The 19,446-nt window shown below is 42.0% G+C and overlaps 1 protein-coding gene across 5 annotated transcripts in view; it reads right to left on the reverse strand.

Annotated features, from left to right (window-relative positions):
* Positions 1 to 19,446, reverse strand: part of CAPS2 (calcyphosine 2) — a 100,876-nt gene that overhangs the window by 44,403 nt on the left and 37,027 nt on the right. For 3 of the 5 annotated variants that reach the window (XR_014473428.1, XM_083182569.1, XM_083182573.1), the window contains 5 exons: positions 19,264 to 19,296; positions 19,012 to 19,185; positions 10,920 to 11,045; positions 6,975 to 7,042; positions 4,973 to 5,086 (listed from right to left, as the gene is read on the reverse strand). Coding sequence is in view for 4 of the 5 variants with exons in the window: in XM_083182569.1 (XP_083038695.1) it covers positions 4,973 to 5,086; positions 6,975 to 7,042; positions 10,920 to 11,045; positions 19,012 to 19,185; positions 19,264 to 19,296 (515 nt within the window). In the remaining variant the exon portion in view is untranslated. The remainder of the gene's footprint in view (positions 1 to 4,972; positions 5,087 to 6,974; positions 7,043 to 10,919; positions 11,046 to 19,011; positions 19,186 to 19,263; positions 19,297 to 19,446) is intronic. The other 2 variants (XM_083182570.1, XM_083182571.1) reach the window with 2 other exon arrangements.

Raw genomic sequence — 19,446 nt, forward strand, 5'->3', positions numbered from 1 at the left:
ATTCCCAAAATACGGGGGACAAAATTAGTAGGGGTCCCCCGTATTTCAAGAACCAGAACCGGGCCAAACCAGCCAGCAGGGTAATGCCACAGCTGGGGGGAGACTTTTTATACAAGTCCCCCCGGCAAAAGCATTCATCCCCCTGACCGGTCAGCATGGGCAGGGGTCCTGGGGGAGTGGGGACCCCCAAAGAAGGGGTCCCCCCCCCCTCCAGAACTTACCTGCCCATGCTGAAGCCTGGGGCTGTCCTCGATACCCCTGGGCATCGAGCTGATTTTGTGTAAAAAATAGATGAAAAACTATGCTTTTACCATGGAACTATGAGTCCCAGCAAGCCTCCCCCGCATGCTGGGACTTGGAGAACCACAACATATTGTCATACATTACATTGGAGATTTGGATCTGAATTGCAACGGTCATCACAACACAGTCTACGCAATAACTTTTTAATCATGGACAAAGGGTCACAACAAGTAAATTTTTAGATTTAGTTAATTTACTATATCTAATTTTAAGATATTTAAAATATATTAAGCTCAGAACTCAAAAGACTAACTGTGACCAGATTGTATATTTCCATATTATTTAACATGTATATAGTGCCTTGCATACAATTGGCCTGATTCTGAGGTGGTCATGGTCAAGTTCAAAAGTTAATGTTTTTTGCAATTTTGTTTAGAAAGCAGCAAACTTATTCAGACCCATTTGCAAATGTCCGAAAATCGTAGTTACAATTTTCAGACATCTGCGTGTGTGTGAACACTTAAATTGCAATCGCCTGTGATCACAGTTTAAGTCCCGACAGGGAAAGTGATGCAGCGTTGCTGGGTGGGACATGGTGTTTTCTGGGATTGGCCTGTTAAAATGCAGGCGTGTCCGTGGTCACGTTGTGGGACGGCGGCGGTGACTGCAAGACATCATACACAGCCGCTGCAACTCAAAACGTGGCCAGCCTGGAACCGCCAGTCATGTGCAATGCTATACTGTGATGTGTCCGAAATCCCCCCCCCCCCCCCCCCCCCCCCCCCCCGAGGTCTAGTAGAAATATAGGCTTGCTAAGAGGCAAATTGAAGGCTATCTAGGAGGAGCATCTCTTGGGAGTGGTGTGGGCGGTTACACCTTCTTCCCAGGTTTGTTTGAGGTGTGCAGCTAGAGATGGGATGACTGAGATGGGATGACTGATTCTTATGGCAACTTTGCACTCAGCACAGGTAGTAAGAACAGGCAAGTAGTAAATCAGGTAGCCGTGAACTTCTGCGTCTGTATGAATATTAGTACACATCTCTATACAGAAATAGATATCAAGCAAAGAAGAAAACTGTGGAAAAAAATTAAAAAATAACAGGGAAAAACATAAGAAAAGTGAGAAACTACCTGTTTATTTATTTGAAGAATGGCACAGAAGACAAAGCCAGAGAAGTAGCAACAAGTATAGGTAAGAAGCATCAGGAAGCATTGCTAACACGTAGAAAGAACAAAGGAAAAAATATAAAAAAATATAAAAAAAATATAAAAAAACAACAACAACATGTACATACAAGAGTTAGTCTTTATACAACCCATACAAGCAATACATTGAACATTTTCTCATGGATCAAACACAAAACTGTTGCAGTGCATGTACTTGTAGCTGTGTTCACCAGTGTGTAATATATTTATTGATTTTGTTATGTGTACAGCAATAGCACACACAGGGCCGGATGTATCAAGCGTCAAAAAGTGATAAAGTGGAGAGTGATAAACAGCCAGCCAATTAGTTCATACCTGTCATTTTTCAAACCCAGCCTGTAATATGGTAGTCAGAAGCTGATTGGCTGATTTATCACTTTTTGAAGCTTGATACATCTGGCCCAGAGTGTTTTACTGTTGGCAGCAAACAAAGGAATATATAAAGGCTGGTTATAATGAGGTAAGAGATTTTCATCTTGCGTCTATATGAAAATAGGAGCTTGATACAGTACCATAGGTTTAATGCAACAGATTGTATTGCCCATTAAGATTGCATTGTGTAAAAGCATGGTTAGCAATGCTGTATGCACCAGTCCCCTAATAATGTTAATAAATGGATTTGTTTTTAACACAAAGAAGAAACATTTCTGTTTAATCTTATTCAGTGATGGATGCAAATGCTACTGCAATCCTGTACGCACAATCCGATCTCTGAGTTACTCTATGCTTCTCATAACATACAAGGCAAATAACCCGCTAGGCGTGCTCCAAAAAATAGCCACAACACACCTGCAATTGACAAGCCCATTACCCCCCTGTACCATTTTAATCCTGTCACTCACTCTGCAAAAAAATCCTCAACGTGCGCCATACAAAAGACAAACTGCTCAATTGCACAAACATCGATGTTGTGTCAACCTCTGAATCAAGCCCCTAGTTGCATACACAGAAGATTGTGCTGCAGGCTGCAGCATTCACTGAGCAGTGGTTAGTCACAGCCCTGCAGCTGCCCATTGGAATGAATGGCGTACACCTCATTCATGGGTACAATAATCGCACCATCGATGCCGTGAAGCAAGGAATGGGACACTGTCCTGGAAACGTTACATATTAAAGCACCACCATGTTTTAACATTTCAAGTCTCGTGAGTGCTGCCCAGTGTCTTGCAGAAACACCCCTGGAGGAGGGCACCTGAGCTAGTGCCAAGGATCCCTTTGAATTGTGTTTGTGTATACATGTAATATAATTGGCCCCTGTGTGTATACATGAAACATAAGTGGCCCATGTGTGTATACTGTACATGTAATACTAGGTGGCCCCTGCAAAAATTTTGGATGCGAATGGGCCAAAAGTAAATTTTTAAACAAACAATACAATGTGCAATTCTAAATGAACAAATTATTCAGAAACTGAGAACTTAATCTTTAAAATGGTACCTCATTTATCGATTTTGGTTAAGTATGAAGGGAGAAAAAAAGGGATCGTCACCAAAAATCACCATCTAGAAATAATATATATGATCATTTTCTGACAGTCCTCCAACAGGGGAAGGGGGAGATTACATGACATGGTCTATTTACATATTGGAGATGGAATCTCTACTGATGGGAGTAGAAGTCAACCATTATCAATGTACTACCTAATACTTTTCCAATGGGGGGTAAACATTAGGGGAGTTAATTATTAAGCCAAATCTTTCTGTCTTTCTGTGTAAAAACAAATCTGCTCCTGATCCCAAGATACAATGAGATGACATATAAGCCCCATTTCCTATAGAAATTTTCAGCACTTCTCTCAATGGGGGTTATTCTGATTCACTCGGAAAGGCACAATCACTCTCTTATGGACAAAACCATATGCAATGCAGGTGGGACTGATGTAACATGTGCAGAGACAGTTAGATTTGGGTGGGGGGTGTACTTCAAACTGATATCTATACTGTAAAAAGTAAGCAGCCAGTATTTACCCTGCACAGAAACAATAAAACACCCAAATCTAACTCTCTGGTTCTGTCCATTATAGAGCAGTGGCAAACGCAGGATTTTCAGAAGGGGGTTTCCAGAGGGGCGGAGCAAAGCACGGAGATGGACACTTAGGTGACCCAGTATATGCCGGGTCAGTTAAAGTATTATAGATAGACCAAATGTATATTAATAATAAAAAAAAAAAAATATATATATATATATATATATATATATATATACATACAGGGGCGTCAACAGCCGTGTAGACCCCTGGGCATAGCAATGTATTTGGGCTCCTACCAATCCTCCAGCGGTAGGGGTGGGGGAAGCTTTGATGTCCTGCAGGTGGTAGGGGGTATTATATCAACCGCTCAGCATGTAGGGCCTGGATCAGTAATTTCCACTAATTACCCCTTTACTGCACAGATGGTGAGAGATGGGGTGGGAGAAGGGGGCATTGGGCTAAATGAAGGGGCCCTGATACATAACTTCCAGGGTGGTAGAGGATGTTTAATAAGCAGAGCAGGGGTGTATAGTGGAGTGGGCTTATTATTCATAATTTTCTGGTGGGAGGACAGCTTGCTTGACTGCAGATATCTCCAGTTCCCAGAAATAGATTTCTTAGATTTTAATGGAATTAAAAACTAGAGGATCCCACCTACCAAATGGTATTGGGGACTAGGGGATCAGAGTTCAGGAGGCAGAGCAAATCTGCCAACGAGTATATAGGTGTGTGGAGCTGGAGCAATAACCAGCTGCTGGAAGACTGATATCTCTGGTTCTGGGAACAGTAGAGACAAGCTCATAGTATCCATCAAGGGGGGAGAGTCCCAGCTTTTGGAATATACCCTCAGAGAAACTGTAAGTAAGACAGAACCTGAAATATCTGACTGGGAATAGCAATTAACAGGCTTGGATGGGGACCACTGCTTTGAAGTCAGATATCTCCGGTTCCCAAGGGCCGATTTTTAAAATTCTTGTACCTATGGAAAGAGGGGACCCTCAGCTTTCAGCCTAGGCCCTTAGACTCCTGGGGGGGTTTCTGGGTACTCAGAAACCCCCCCTGCGTGCGCTACTGTAGAGTGATTGTGCCTTTCCGAGTGAATCAGAATAACCCCCAATATCTGGTAATGTAGTTCATCTATATATAAAAATATAACATTCTCTGTTTAACATCAGTAATGGAAAGTGTGGATTTGAAGGTCCAATGAATGAAGCTGCTTTATCTTATTTGTTTCTTAAAGTGCTTTTTTTACAATATTTCTATATAATCCAGAAGTTACTTAATTCCATTGCCTTTGGATATGATAACAAATATGCTCTGTCCTCTGCCTTGGATACAATTGTAATCAGAGAGGTTATTGGTGTCATATCCAAAGGTAACACAAATAAACAACAACAACAATGGCATATAATTATTTTCATGAAATACACATAATTAAGTGAATAGTGTAGCTATTTTCTCCTTTATTGCAGAAAACAATCATAAAGGGAAATAAATTATTTTTTTCAATAAACACTGAGTTGTTGGCCAAAATAAAATGAAATGTAAAATTACTTGGTCTCATGTAAGGTTCTCTTCTTGAAGCGAAGAGGGACAGATGTTAGATCTCGCTGTGAATTATTCAGAATGGTTGTGGCTACATTTTGTTCTGGATCACTAATAACAGCCCTTTGGAGAAAAAAAACAGCACAATGTGTACTTTAGGCAAGAAAAGCAAAATGCAAACATTGACCTTATAGTAATTAAAAAAACCAGGCATTAAATATGTTTAACCTATTAACTAAATAAACAAGATTTCCAGAAAAAGGATGTTTGCTAATTTCTGGTATACAGTAATTGCTTTCTAATGTCATTAGCTCATTAATCTTTATAATGTGAATTTTGGATGGACGATAAACTATTTTCTCCTACATTGAATGACTAAAAGGGTCATGTTGTACTGGCAGTTTTGTTAGAAGTATGCATCTACACAGTATAAAATATAACTTCACTGGTTTAGGCAGCGTAAGTCAAGAAAGCGTTTTGGCAGACTGTTTTTCTTTGACTTGCTTCACTAAAATTGTCACTGCTCAGCTCCCTTTTGTCATAGATTACCGTTTCATACACAAACCTCCCTCAACAAATATATTGTTTTGTTTTTTTAACTCGAATAAAAAAACTGTACTGTGGTTCTTGAAATTAGCATGAACAGAGACAGGTTTCTGGAGAAAAATGTATGTAAGCTCTAATTACTACTGATACTACTTTTTTTAGCTTTTTTCCTGTCCTACTTTATTTATGTGAAAAACAATTATTTTTCTTCAACATGATCTTATAAGACCTTGGTTAAAAGCCTATCACCGTAAATTAACAAAATTTTAACTTCTAAATCTGCCCTGCCCCTGACAAGTTGAGCGGCGGTGGACAAGACAAGGCTGGAAAAGCTGACAGCCACTCTCTGTGGAGGAGGTGAGCAGCCTGTCAGTGCAGCAGGGGGGCGGCTGGAAGAGCAGTGTGTACAATGTATATGTGTTTCAGTGCGCCCCAGGTCCCTATACAATGTTTTTATGTCAGCGTGCACCAGGTCCCTGTACAATGTATGTGTGTGTATATAGTGATAGCAGAACACCACATAACTGACAGGTGACCCATGTAGCTGCTAAGTGAATTTACCTCTTTACCTGGATTACCAAAATTTCCAAGAAAGTTTAAGGGCCACGTCAAGCAATGAAGGGCTTAATTCAATAACACTTGGAACGGGGCAAAATCAGCTTCGTTCCGATGTTTGGGGTTCTGCGCATGTGCAAGCGGAGGTGGAAACGGGGATTGTCAATGGGAAAGCCCAGTGTATTTTGGGAGTTCCCAGGCCAGGGCATCAGCTCCCGCCCCATCTTTGAATATTTGCAGATGAAATAAAGGTCAGTTTCAAGGACCATCAAGTGATTTCTCCTGCTAGCGGATGCATGCGAGGGGATGCGTTAGCAAACACATGCTCTTTCATGGTACTGAGGGTCAGCAGGGGGGGGATCAAGCACTTGGCTGTCGTAGAGCCGCTCGGTAAGCAGCAAACTACTGCTGCTTACAGAGCGGTGTTGAATTACCCCCAAAGTTTGAAAACCACTATTTTAGACCATTTATTTTGCAACCATGTCAGGATTTATTTTTATTAATTTCATTACATTGTGAATGTAGCCCAATAGCTAGCAGTCGTGTGCATAGTCTATGATGCCAGTGTTGACATTTTTAGTAACTACAAGTAAGAGAATATAAACTATGAATTATTACTAAAGTCTCCGTATAGGACACAAACATAGCCTGCAGTACTGTACTGTAAGGAAAACAAATAAAAACAATAATATGATGTATAAATATAAAATACAGGGATGACTATATCTTAAAGGCATACAGAAATAAAACTCAAGATAAAAAACTGCTATTTTTGTATGATGGATAAAAAATACATACATTTATAAGTATATAAATAAAATCTCATGGTTTCCTTGAGGTATTTCAAGGTCATACAGTTGTGCAAGGCAGACCATTTTGTAGGCCTACAAGAACTTCTAATAAAACATACCTAGAGAGATGGTCAATCATAACTTGTTCTACGACAGCTTGCTTTCTTCTCTCTGCAGCCAGGTCCTCCTAGAACAGTCATGTGAATGAATATAGAAACTATTAGCAGAAAATACTATTATCAAGCTGATTCGCATCATAGCATGGTGTTGATTTACAAGTGACAAGGGGATTTCATCCTCCTATTCCAAAGAAAGCATTTTGCTTCTGATGATCCTGCCAGACACTCATTCTGAGCTAAAAATCCAGGCATATCCTTAAGCATCAGAAATGGCAGCAACATCTCCAATTAAACTCAAAATCATACAGTATAAAGAAAAGGAAATAGCAGTAAATCCTTTCAACAAGTGAGTGTCTACAGCACACTGCACCCACTGCACAAAACATGTACACTAAAGCACAACTAAGCTGTACTGACTGCTATTACACCTTCCAGCAACAACCCAAACCTTATGATGTTTATGGTGCAGACAAGATCTAAGTCAATATGTATAAAGATTAGTTATCTGCGCTAAAGCAGTAATGAGAACAGTAAAGGGCAACTTTTTACCTGATGTTTTCATGTATAATCCGTTCAGCATTCCTGCAAAGCAAGTTTGCCTATGGGGGGTATTCAATTAGCCCAGATACTGAAATTTATCGGGAATATGCTTTGGTTGCCTCATGAACATAATCCCCGATAAACAGAACTCAGTGCTGCGATAAGAAGACATGAGATCTGGATATTCATCCTGGATACCATTTGTTATTGTACAAAACTGAATATCCCCCCCCCCCCCCCAAGTAAATAAATAAATAGGATAGCCTCATAATAACCATTCGTCAGAAACTACCAATGTTTGAATGGAGAAAAATGATTGGAGCTCATTGACTGTCGCTCTGTCAGTCATAATCAGGAAGCCTAATCTTGACATAAATGTTGTAACTCTCTATAGGGGCTATTCAATGGTTTCCTCACTGGCACAATCGGCTGCCGGCATCAGCATTTCAGCTTGCAAACCCCAGGGGGCATACATTCTACAATGAAAATATTGTTTGGGAAGTTCTTCTTAAACACGGTTGTAAAAGTTTCCAGACATGTGTTCTAGGTAATAGCACATAGCTTATTTTGCTTTCACTTTCCTGTCCAGTTCATCTTCAAACTTCAAGGAGTTAAATCTGCTGATTGCGATGGCCATTCTATGCAATTAAAGCCTAACATATTCTTCAATTGTTAGTAGGCAGTACTGATATATACTTTAGGTATCCTTTAGATCAGGCATGTCCAACGTTGGCCCTCCAGATGTTATGAAACTACACATCCCAGCATGCTTTGCCACAGTTTTGCTATTAGAGAATGCTAAAACTATTGCAAAGCATGCTGGGATGTGTAGTTTCAAAACATCTGGAGGGCCAACGTTGGACATGCCAGCTTTAGATCATAATCTCACAGTGAAACAAACTCTTCACCAACTGTGAGGGTGTTGCTAGCTGCTGCAAAATGCTTTGGAAGCCCATTTACTTTAGGGTGCCAGCCATTCTGTGCAAGTCACAAACTTGGCATTCGGCAAAAGAGTCTCAGAATTATCTCGATTTCAACTCCTGTCATGTAAATTGCTTACATTTTAAAGGGCTATGCTTTCAATAGAAAAACATAGGCTGCATTATAATTAAAAATGTTGCACTTTTAAATTTTGTACTTTTATTACAACACCAAGCCAGATATAACAAACTCTGCAAACATGGAGTATTCTTAGCGCATAATTGGCAAAAATTTCAGCCCACCCACCACAACAAGGTGAATTCCATCAGGTGGGCTCCATTACAAATAGTAACACATTTTGTCATTTTATTTTTAGAGGCACATATTCCTGCATTGTCTGCATATTAGGAGGCACTAGTGTAGTATGTTTTTGACAAATTTACAAAACATCAGTTGTAGGAAATTACTGTCTATTCTCCGTCTTCCCTGGATGAATTGCAGACATTCATGAAAATCTGAACTTTGAACTAAGGGGAAAATTTACTAAAGCATCTTAAAATGAAAAGAGGTTATGTTGCCCATAGCAACCAATCCAATTCTGTCTATAATTTCTTTATTACATCCTAGAAAATGAAAGACTGAAGGTCTCTATGGGCAACATTACCACTAAGGTGGCCAATCCCAGGACCGGCGGGATTTTGGTATTTGTCCCCTAAAATGCAGACATTTCAATCCCACCACCATGTGCAGTCTAATGCCAGTCAGCATCTGAGTACTCGCTCAGATGCTGCCCAGCTGTTCCTGATTACCGGCCTGCGGCTCTGCCCACCCATTGCTTCCTGGCCCGGTTCCCAGATGCGCCTCCAGCTCCCCGGCCTCACATCCAGCAGAACAGATACCTGGTCAATCTCCCAGCTCCCCGGCGCCAGGCTCACAGGCTCCAGCCCGCACAGTTCCCAGGCTGCTCCCGCCCACACAATTAAAGGTAAATGTGTGGTATTTTTTTTTTGATATTTATTAGTGAATTTTTCAATCCCGAATTCCGGGATTGAAAAAATTACCCCGGGATTGGCATCCATAATTACTGCTTTTCATTTTTAGATGCTTTAGTAAATTTACCCCTAACATTCAATATGAATTTCAATGAGGATCTTGCAGAAAAATCAGTAAAAAAAGATCGATATATCAACACCATCAATCGTCCATTGTTTTCTACAATTCCACAATGTACTTTATTTCTGACAAGTAAACTGAAGTATTTGGAACATAGGGCCTTATTCTAGTTCACTCTGACAAATTCCTTGTTAGATGGACAAAACCATGTGCACTGCAGGAGGGCAGATGTAACATGTGCAGAGAGAATTAGATTTTGGAGAGTTATTTTGTTTCTGTGCAGGGTAAATACTGGCTGCTTTATTTTTACACTGTAATATAGATCTCACTTTAAAGTAAAACCCCACCCAAATCGAATTCTCTCTTCACAAGTAACATCTGCCCCACTTGCAGTGCACATGGTTTTGTCCATCTAAGAAGGAATTTCTCAGAAAGAGTGAACTAGAATAAGGCCCATAGTTACAGCAGTGAGGGTCAAGCAATCCCTCTGTGCCCCACACAACATTAGACCATCAACATAGAAGTCTGTACTACATGGACAGTGAGCATGAACAGGTCCTCTCCGCGACTCGCCAGATGAATTGTGTAAAGAACTGCATTTTCTGCTCAAATAAAGTTATTGTGAAACTTACCCAGGTTCTATCACATGAGACAAGGGGCAGCAGAGGTGAACTACATGCACAATCATCACTGTTATAACCATTCTGATATGGAACTTAACTGTTAAGTTTTACAACAATTCCTCCAAGCAGATGCCAAACATTGTAGTCTTTACTTTTTTGGACAATAACATGGTTTGTTTGTATAGAGTACTATCTCCAGAAAGACACACTGAACAGTGAAAGCATTTTGAACTCCACTAATGTTATTAATAAATAGTATTTGTGCAACTCAGTTTTTGTATGGTTTAGACTACAAGCAGTGGCATGGCGTATTGAGGACACATATGTAGGTTATCAAAAAAACCTGCAGGGTCACAAGTCAAAGGTGGCATTGGCAAATACAGTACAGCAATTTAAACATGCTTGGGACAGGCATATTGATACCCTTATAAAGAAATAAGGATAAAATATGGTCTGAAGTAACATGTTTATAAAAGGGTTAGACTAGATGGGCTAAGTGGTACTTATCTGCGTCAAATTCTATGTTTCTAAGTATTTTAAAAGCAGCATTTATTGAAAAGGTAAAATCAAGTTAGTTTTGCCTTTAAAATGATTGCCACTTTAAAAAAAATAGGTCTAAAATTAGCAGAATCTCACTCCTGTCAGGTTACTAACCTATTTCATTACATAAATATATTCTATTTATGTTGTGTGGTATAGAGCACCCCAAGTGGACAGTGATGGTACAGGTCTGGGTTATCAAACTTACTGCTTCCAGCTTCTTCAGGCTATGAGCTGCTGTCTGTGGCTTCCCAGTGTAGCACTGTTCAAGAAAGATTCTGTCAGACAATGGAGTTGTAACAGTAAAGTTTTCATCCTTATTCTTCAGATCCTGCTGACAGGAAGCAAAGCAGAAATTCAGCAATCAAATCAGTTTTCTGAAGGACTGGATTCAATTATGCAATTACATATTAAGGCAATAATATTAACTGGGTTCTCCACAAGCTATGTGATAAGTAGCATCTGAATAGTGGGCCTTCTGCAGTATTGAAAATGTGGTGCAAAGAAATCATTATACTATATGTGTTTTCATTCATTACAAAACTTACATCTTGTTAAACTGCACAGTATAAGTATATGTAAAGCTGTAATTGCATTACACAATGTAACTGTAAAATGACAGCTTGCTGGTAAAAATAATGAATTTATTTATGGAGTATGAAGCTATTTTAGGACATTAACTTCTGGAATGACAGGCAGAATTTCCGAAATGTTAGGATGACATATTTAAGGTGGTAACAGAGCAGTCCTACTTAGGCGGAGATTAGAGAAGGCACGTCAATGGCAATGTGGGTTATGCAGAGTTGTGAATACATGTGTTCTCATACATCATTGCTTTGCTCAGCAGCCCTTCTTTGCGTGCAAGTAACTGTGACTCTGCTAGCATTGGGTGTCTCTGGGCAGCAAATGACAAAGAGCAATTTGCTCACAAACTCAGGAGAATGGACAAAAACATTCAGTGAAATTATTTAAATCAAACAGATACAACTACATTACTTTGTCTGAGCGACAGGTTTTGTCTGTTTCCAGACTTTCGGAGCAAATTTCTTAATTACAAATTACATTTGCTCCCATCCAGTACCATGTTTTTATTCCATCCAACCAACTAGTTGCATGGTTGGATGAAAGTTGGTCTGATGTGTGGCCAGCATTAGTCATGATGTAGCTCCACCATTCCTGGAAAGTTTTTTGCGCGATCGAATGCATGATTACTTCCTCCAGATCAGCAAAAGAGCTGTTATCCTATTTCTTCGCACATCAGAAAATTTTTCACAGAATGAAGGTGAAGTATTCAGAGCAGTGTCTTGCACAGTGCACCATATTCCAGTGGTAAAAAAAAAAAAAGGGGGGGTTGTGGAGCGCTTGGAGGTGGTTATAGGTGGGTTGAAATTATGAATCATAATTCAAAAATAACTTAAAGGTCATTAGGGTATCACAATTCATGTACATTTATTAAGACACTAGTGTCTTAATAAATGGAAGCTCATTAGCGAAGCGTACGCCGACCGTACACTTCGTGGGCTATCCCCACTCCCCCACCCCCATTGAAATGTACTAATTTTGATCTGTCTAGCTTAAGATTGTGTTATTGAGCGGGCGCGTGAACACGCAGCCCGTCGGCTGAAGGGCGCACTTTGAAATTAAATATAACTGTTACTTAGTCCTGTCAATTGTGAGACGGCGTGTCACCATAGAACACGCCGCGCTCCAGGGACTGTGGAGTTAACGCTGATACTGCTATATCTAGTCAGCGTGTAGTGATCACCGCTGCTACTGATACGCTCAGTCGGCGTGTGAGTACAGCACATTGAGCAACTACTGTTATCCAGTCCTGCTACATTGCGAGACGGCGTGTCATAAATAAAACACGCCGCACTCCAGGGACTGGGAATTTAACACTACTACTGCTATACGCGGTTAATATTCAGTGATCACCACTGCTATTTATACACACGGTCAGCGTGAGACTAGATGCTACCAATACGCTCGGTCAGCGTGTGAATACTACACACAGAGCAATTACCGGTACTCCTGATTATAAGCACTATTCACGCTGCCAAAATAAGCACTGCTCACGCTGCTAAAACATTAATTATGGTATGATTAGCACTATCACTTGACAAATACAAAACAGCGTATTAAGTGACATTTCAGAGCGGCCACCAGTGCCTCCTAATACCAGCACTGGTCATTTGAAATTATATTCTGACGCCGCCATACACGTTATATCCCCCAATTAAAAAAATATTTGGTACATCTACCCTGACAGTTTATTTGAAGTCGCACCAATCCTTCCCCTATGAATGGGGTAATTTAAATTGTGTGTTCACTATCCGCCATATATATAGAAATACTCAATATATTTACTAGACAGTGTATGTACTCTAACTCGAGTGGAAATTGGGAATAAGGAGTGTGGGACCCCACGTCGCAAGGATAACTTATATCCTTTTTTAACGAATGTGTATGTCATTTATATTTTGTGTCATTTTATTTCGCTATACTTTTAACCAACATTAATAAAGGTTACATTTTAATAAACCCTGTACTTGGTGCACCACACAGTGACATTTCTTTCTGTCCAAAATCATATATGCAATAGTTTGATGTCCTGTGGTAGCACACCCTCACCTGTCATATGAATTAATATCACTTAAGACACCAATTGAGGGGCAAACCTTTCTCGATTCATTTTCATTTTTTCCTGTGCGATTACCATCCCTTTCCCTCAATATACAAAAGCAAGGACTTGCCATGGCCTGTGCAGGCACACGTTGTCACCACCCCTGACATGATTTTGTTAGAATTGTCAGATCACGACATGTGACATTGCTGCTGCACTGCAATGGTAATGAAATCCATTCCTTCGTCTGCGTACCGAAACAGATGGGTCAAGCAAACACCCATTCTCGCCAACTTCTGATTCTCTGACAGATGCTTGGGCAACCACTGTGCACAAATTTTTGCCATAACCAAGCTTGTGGGTTATTCCCTTGCTTATCGACAGTACAGGAGCAATTTCCAACGTTTCTGATGAATGAGATCCTCCACAGCCAAAATCATGTGGAGACACTGCTCTCCGTACACCGCCTTCATCCTGCGATAAATTTCTGAAGAATTCTCGCCTTCGGATCTGGAGGAATCCATCATCCATCTGACCGTGCAAAAAAACTTTCCAGGAATGAAGAAACTGCGGAGAAGCCGTTCACTACACATGCGCAACTGGGAAAAACATCACAAAGGCAAACACATGCGATTAGATACAACACCGCTACAGCATAAGTTTACTCTTCATTTGGGAGATATATATATATATCAGCCCTTGCACATCAAAGTAGGCCTTACACCTCCCAGGAACTCCCAGCAGCCCCTTACCCAGGAGGGCAGATCACAGAGTATCTTAAAACTCTGCAACCAGGTGTTATGAGCACACATGCTCGCGGTATTCCAAAATCGGATGCAGGTTAGGCAAGGTTTTATTTTTACGTTCCTACAACTCAATACTAAAATATTGTATTAAATGTTTAGGTTTTGAAACCTACACCGTTCTCTGTATTCAGGGGCACAAATTTAATTAGACAAAATTACATACTGTATTTGCCGGCGTATAAGACGACCCCCCAACATTTCCACTCAAAATATAGAGTTTGTTATATACTCGCCGTATAAGACTACCCCCTCTTCCGCACACCTTCTTAATACTCCGCACACTCTTCAATGCTTTTTCATTTGATTTCCAGTCCCGAACCATCTTTTCTGTTACTCCATATTGTCTTGCAGCAGCACATAGGGTTGATAGGGTTTTGACTGCTGGACATTGTCTATGCTATACTGTACTGTACAATGGTGCAGTACTGTGGTTGGCTGTTGGCTGTATACAAAGCCTGATTGGATTGGTGATTGGTCCCTGCTCCCTGTCTGCCCTCCCTGTCTCCATGTCACTAGCAGCAGTCTGGTCCGCCCTTGAATCCATATTATGGATAGTACCAGTATTATAGACATAGTTGCCCCAGGGGTACACTTATACATTTTGCGACTCACTCCTCGCCCCCCCCCCCTTCTTATACCCCTTGAGTGGTGGGTTTTGCTGGGCAGGACAAACCTATCAGGGCAGGTTTGTCCTGCCCCAGCAAAACCCACCACAAAGTTGTAATCCCCCCTCACCTCCGCTCCTGCATTAGTACACCGGAGCTTCCCTGCAGTGCTGCCGCTGTCCCCCCTGCCTAAGCCGCCTGTCACAATCAGCAGTGACATCGGCGGCAGGCTGGGGGGGATGTTCGCAGCTGCTTGGGAGGACTCGGGTGCCTGAGCGCTCCAGAGTCCCCCAAGCCACACCGACCATACCCGAGCCTGCCGCCGACGTCACTGCTGAATGTGACAGGCGGTTTAGGCAGAGGGGACAGCGGCAGCACTGCCAGGTCTCTTATATGACCCGATAAGAGATTTGGATAGGGAGTATCAAGGTATGCATAAGAAGGGGGGGGGGGGGCGAGGAGAGAGTCGCAAAATGTATAAAAGTGCACCCCTGGGGCAGCTATGTCTATTTTAACGAAGTGCACCCGGTGTATAAGACGACCCCCCACTTGGAGGCATGTTTTTTTTCAGGGGAAAAAAGTTGTCTTATACGCCGGCAAATACGGTAATTATAAATACATTTTTCATCTAATAAAAATGTTTATTTAAAAAGGCAAAACCAACTTGGTTTTGCCTTCCAAATGATTGTCACTTTAAAAATACAACCCTTCTCGGACAAACACACATCCAACTTCTTGCATCCTATTTAATTTGTATAGATGGGGAAGGGGGGACACCTGCGCACAAGTTACACCTCTTGTTCTAGAATGGTAATTGTGCAATGGTACTTATAGTTATATGAAAGATTCACAATACCAAAGAGTTATTAGTACAATAATGGTACGTTTTTTATGTGGACTAAGCTCCCTGTAGCGAAACAGCTGTCTGCTCACTAAATTCGGCGCCAGCGATACTGCGCTGTTACACTGCGCCGCCCCGGCACATCGCAGAACCAACAGACAATTACCGCTCCAGGATTACAGGTTAGTAGTGGTAGCCACATCACCATATTATCACACGGAGATGTCCTTATTTTTGTGAGAGATTGATGCAAAACCCTCTCTTACCTTGAGACCAGACCTATTTGTAATTAACATAGTGGTCACAGCACCTTACTATTGGTCACCGAAGGGGATCTCAGAAATAAAACACCTCTCCATACCTGCACGCAAGAGCATACTATATCCTCCTGGGGCACCTACAGAATACTTATTTATTTATTCTCTCTAGGCACATATATGCATAGTGTCCAGGGTGACAAAAACGCTCATATTCTATCAATGTGAACATCCCTAGCAATGGGATACAGCAGCTTTTTGATCTCCTGGACCTAAGAGGAATCTGTGCCTCCAATACTACCTTTCTCTTTGCACTATATTATAATGGCATACAATGCGACCAATGTGATGGACCCGATTTTACATAGGGAACAATGTTAAATGGGCCAATGTACCCGATTTTGTATTGTGTACCCACCCTGATGGGTAATTTGTATGTGAAATGCCCCCCCATTGTTAACGCCACCCAACGATGAACGGCAACCCGAAGCGTGGCGAGCGGCGGCGGTACGTGTCCTCTGACCTTTTCATACCCCCACTATCCACGGCGGCGTGGAGTTGAATTTATATAGTGTGGCGAGCGCAGCGAGCCACCGAGCCCCGCGAAGGGATGCGTAATACCTGTGAAGTATTGCGCGTGCGCTCGCCGTGCTTCGGGCTCGGTGGCTAGCTGCGCTCACCACACTATATAAAATCAACTCCACGCCGACGTGGATAGTGGGGGTATGAAAAGGTCAGAGGACGTGTACCGCTGCACTCGCCACGCTTCGGGTTGGCATTCATCGTGGGGTGGCGTTAACAATGGGGGGCATTTGACCCATCAGGGAGGGTATACAATGAAAATTGGGGTCTGGGGGGCATTTAACATTGGGCCCAATGTAAAATCGGGTCTCAGGGACCATTTTACATTGGTTCCAATTTAAAAATTGGGTACTCTTTACTTAGAAGGGCGCCCATCGCATGTACCAAAAAATCGCATGCGATGCGACCGACGCGATGACCGCGATTTCCCATAGGGCACAATGTTAAAAGGCCCACAGAGGCCAAATAGGCACCCTGAAGTGTGAAATGGCCCCACCAATTGTTAACGCCACCCCACGATCAACGTCAACCCGAAGCGTGGCGAGCGCAGCGAGCCCGCGAGGGGCGGCGGTATGTGTCCTCTGACCTTTTTATACCCCCACTATCCACGTCGGCGTGGAGTTGAGAATAGAAAGTGTGGCGAGCGCAGCGAGCCACCGAGCCCGAAGCGTGGCGAGCACAGCGAGCCCCGCGAGGGGACGCGGACACCTGTGAAGCCCGCGAGGGGACGCGTATACCTGTGAAGGTGTCCGCGTCCCCTCGCCACGCTTCGTGCTCGGGGGCTCCCTGCGCTTGCCACACTTTCTATTCTCAACTCCACGCCGACGTGGATAGTGGGGATATGAAAAGGTCGTAGGACGCGTACCGCTGCACTCGCCACGCTTCGGGTTGACGTTGATCGTGGGGTGGCGTTAACAATTGGGGGGCCCATTTCACACTTCAGGGTGCCTATTTGGCCTCTGTGGGCCATTTAACATTGTTCCCTATGGAAAATCGGGTCAATTGGGACATTTAACATTGTTCCCTATGGGAAATCGCGGTCATCGCGTCGGTCGCATCACACGCGATTTTTTTTTCCTTACGATGCCCACGATCAAAATCGTGGGCGCCCTTCTAAGTAAAGAGTACCAAAAATTGCATCGATCGCATCGCAAGCGATTTGGTTGCATGTGATGCGATCAACGCGATTTTTAGGACCCGATGGATACAATTAATATCGCAGGCGCCGTGCTAGGAAACAAGTACTGTTTCTTATATAGCGCAGCAGATTCCGTTGCGCTTTACAATAGTAGACAGTGATAAAACAAACTGGGTAACAGACAGACTTGAGGGTTAGAGGGCCCCGCTGCAAGCTTTATATCACCGTGTATAGTGGCTACCACTAAGAGCTACCTGATCCTAAAGACAGAGCGCTATACTATAAAAATATCTGTTATTTATGTGGATTATTGAGTATTCTGAAAGATCATAAAAAATCTCACAGACCCCATACACACTATACAATTTGTTGGATGTGAGGGGGCAATTAAATGTACTTATTTTCGCTATCAGTGCTGATTATGAACAGTGCATAATTCAGTCTAACGGTAATATTAATTATATTATTATATTGACAGTGTTATATTTTTGTGATCAGAATTTGCAGTTCTATCCTCACAAGCATCAGGACGCTGGAAGAACTCATTCGAGTTCACAAAGTGGTTTCAACCACCTTTATATGTTTTGTGTAGTGTGTTGTGTCTTTGTCCACGAATAGTTTTTTTTAGCAAATTCACATTATTAAAAGCTAAGTTTTAAATGTATTCATTATTACAAACAAAGCATGCCCCCAAACAAAGGAGAGTACTTTTTTCTTTTTTCTCTCATCCTATTTAATTTATGGCGTCCTGCTTGACTGTAGGTAATAACGTCCATGCTGGTGTTCTGCTCCCCGGAGACCAGTATCATGAGCTTGGGATGGTGGGACGTCAACAGGTACTCTGAACTGACCGTCCTAATGAGACATTTGTCCACAGATGGATTACTGGTAGCTGTTCCACAGGAGAGAATGATCAGCTTGCAGCCCCCTTTCATCACCCACCATACCTACTTACCTAGCCATTGGAGCAGAGCGCCACTAATCTAAGGCACCAGTGAGTGACTTAGATTACAGAGCGCTTCAGAAACCATTAGATGGTCGGCAACCATCAAATGATTTCGGGCCAACACCCAAGTCTGCGAATGGTTGTCTATACAAACATCCATTCGCAGCCCTTCTGGGCCATTCGGTGTCCATCGGGGATCTGGTTTTGGCACGCCCCGTGGGCCGCCTTAGTTGGCTCGCAAAGCACCAAAATGCTTTGCGAGTCAATCAGAATTAGGGGCAAAGTCTGATTAAAACAATTTATTTTCTCCAAATACCGGATACCGGACTTTTAACTACAGAACATTGCTCACTGGCATACTTTCTACTAGAGACTACTTATTATCATTACAAATGTATTCTTTATTTAACCTTGGAACTATGTAGTAAAGTAAAAACATAGCATCATAGGACCTGGTGACAGATCTGCTTCAATATCATTGAAATGATCAATGTATCATTACCTCTTGTGCAGCGCACAGTCTTGCAGAACGTGGTGTATCCTTACGGTTTCTACTCATGGAATACTGCTTGTAGCTATTCTTCATTTCCTCTTCATATTGCTGATACTTCAGCTGGAATCTGTCTGAGGGTGGAGGTAAATTCTCAGGAACAGTATTCAGCTGTGCTAGAGAAAGCTGTAGAGAACACCAAAATTACTTCATAATTCCCATGATCACATAGGAAATCAAAGATTTCTCTTTAGATAAGCTTACCTCAATCTTGACCGGATTAGGTTTTGTGATCATCTGCAATAGGATTGAAAACAGTAGCTGCAAATGAGTATAGCACTGTGCGATGTAATGTAGTGTCAGACAAGGAAAGTTTCAACCAATAGTGTCTACAAGTGAAATGTCAATTAAACCAAAGTTGTTCGACTAAGCTTCCAAGACCTTCAG

Source organism: Crinia signifera, chromosome 4, assembly GCF_055691185.1.
Source record: "Crinia signifera chromosome 4, ASM5569118v1, whole genome shotgun sequence".
NCBI classification, from domain to species: Eukaryota; Metazoa; Chordata; class Amphibia; order Anura; family Myobatrachidae; genus Crinia; species Crinia signifera.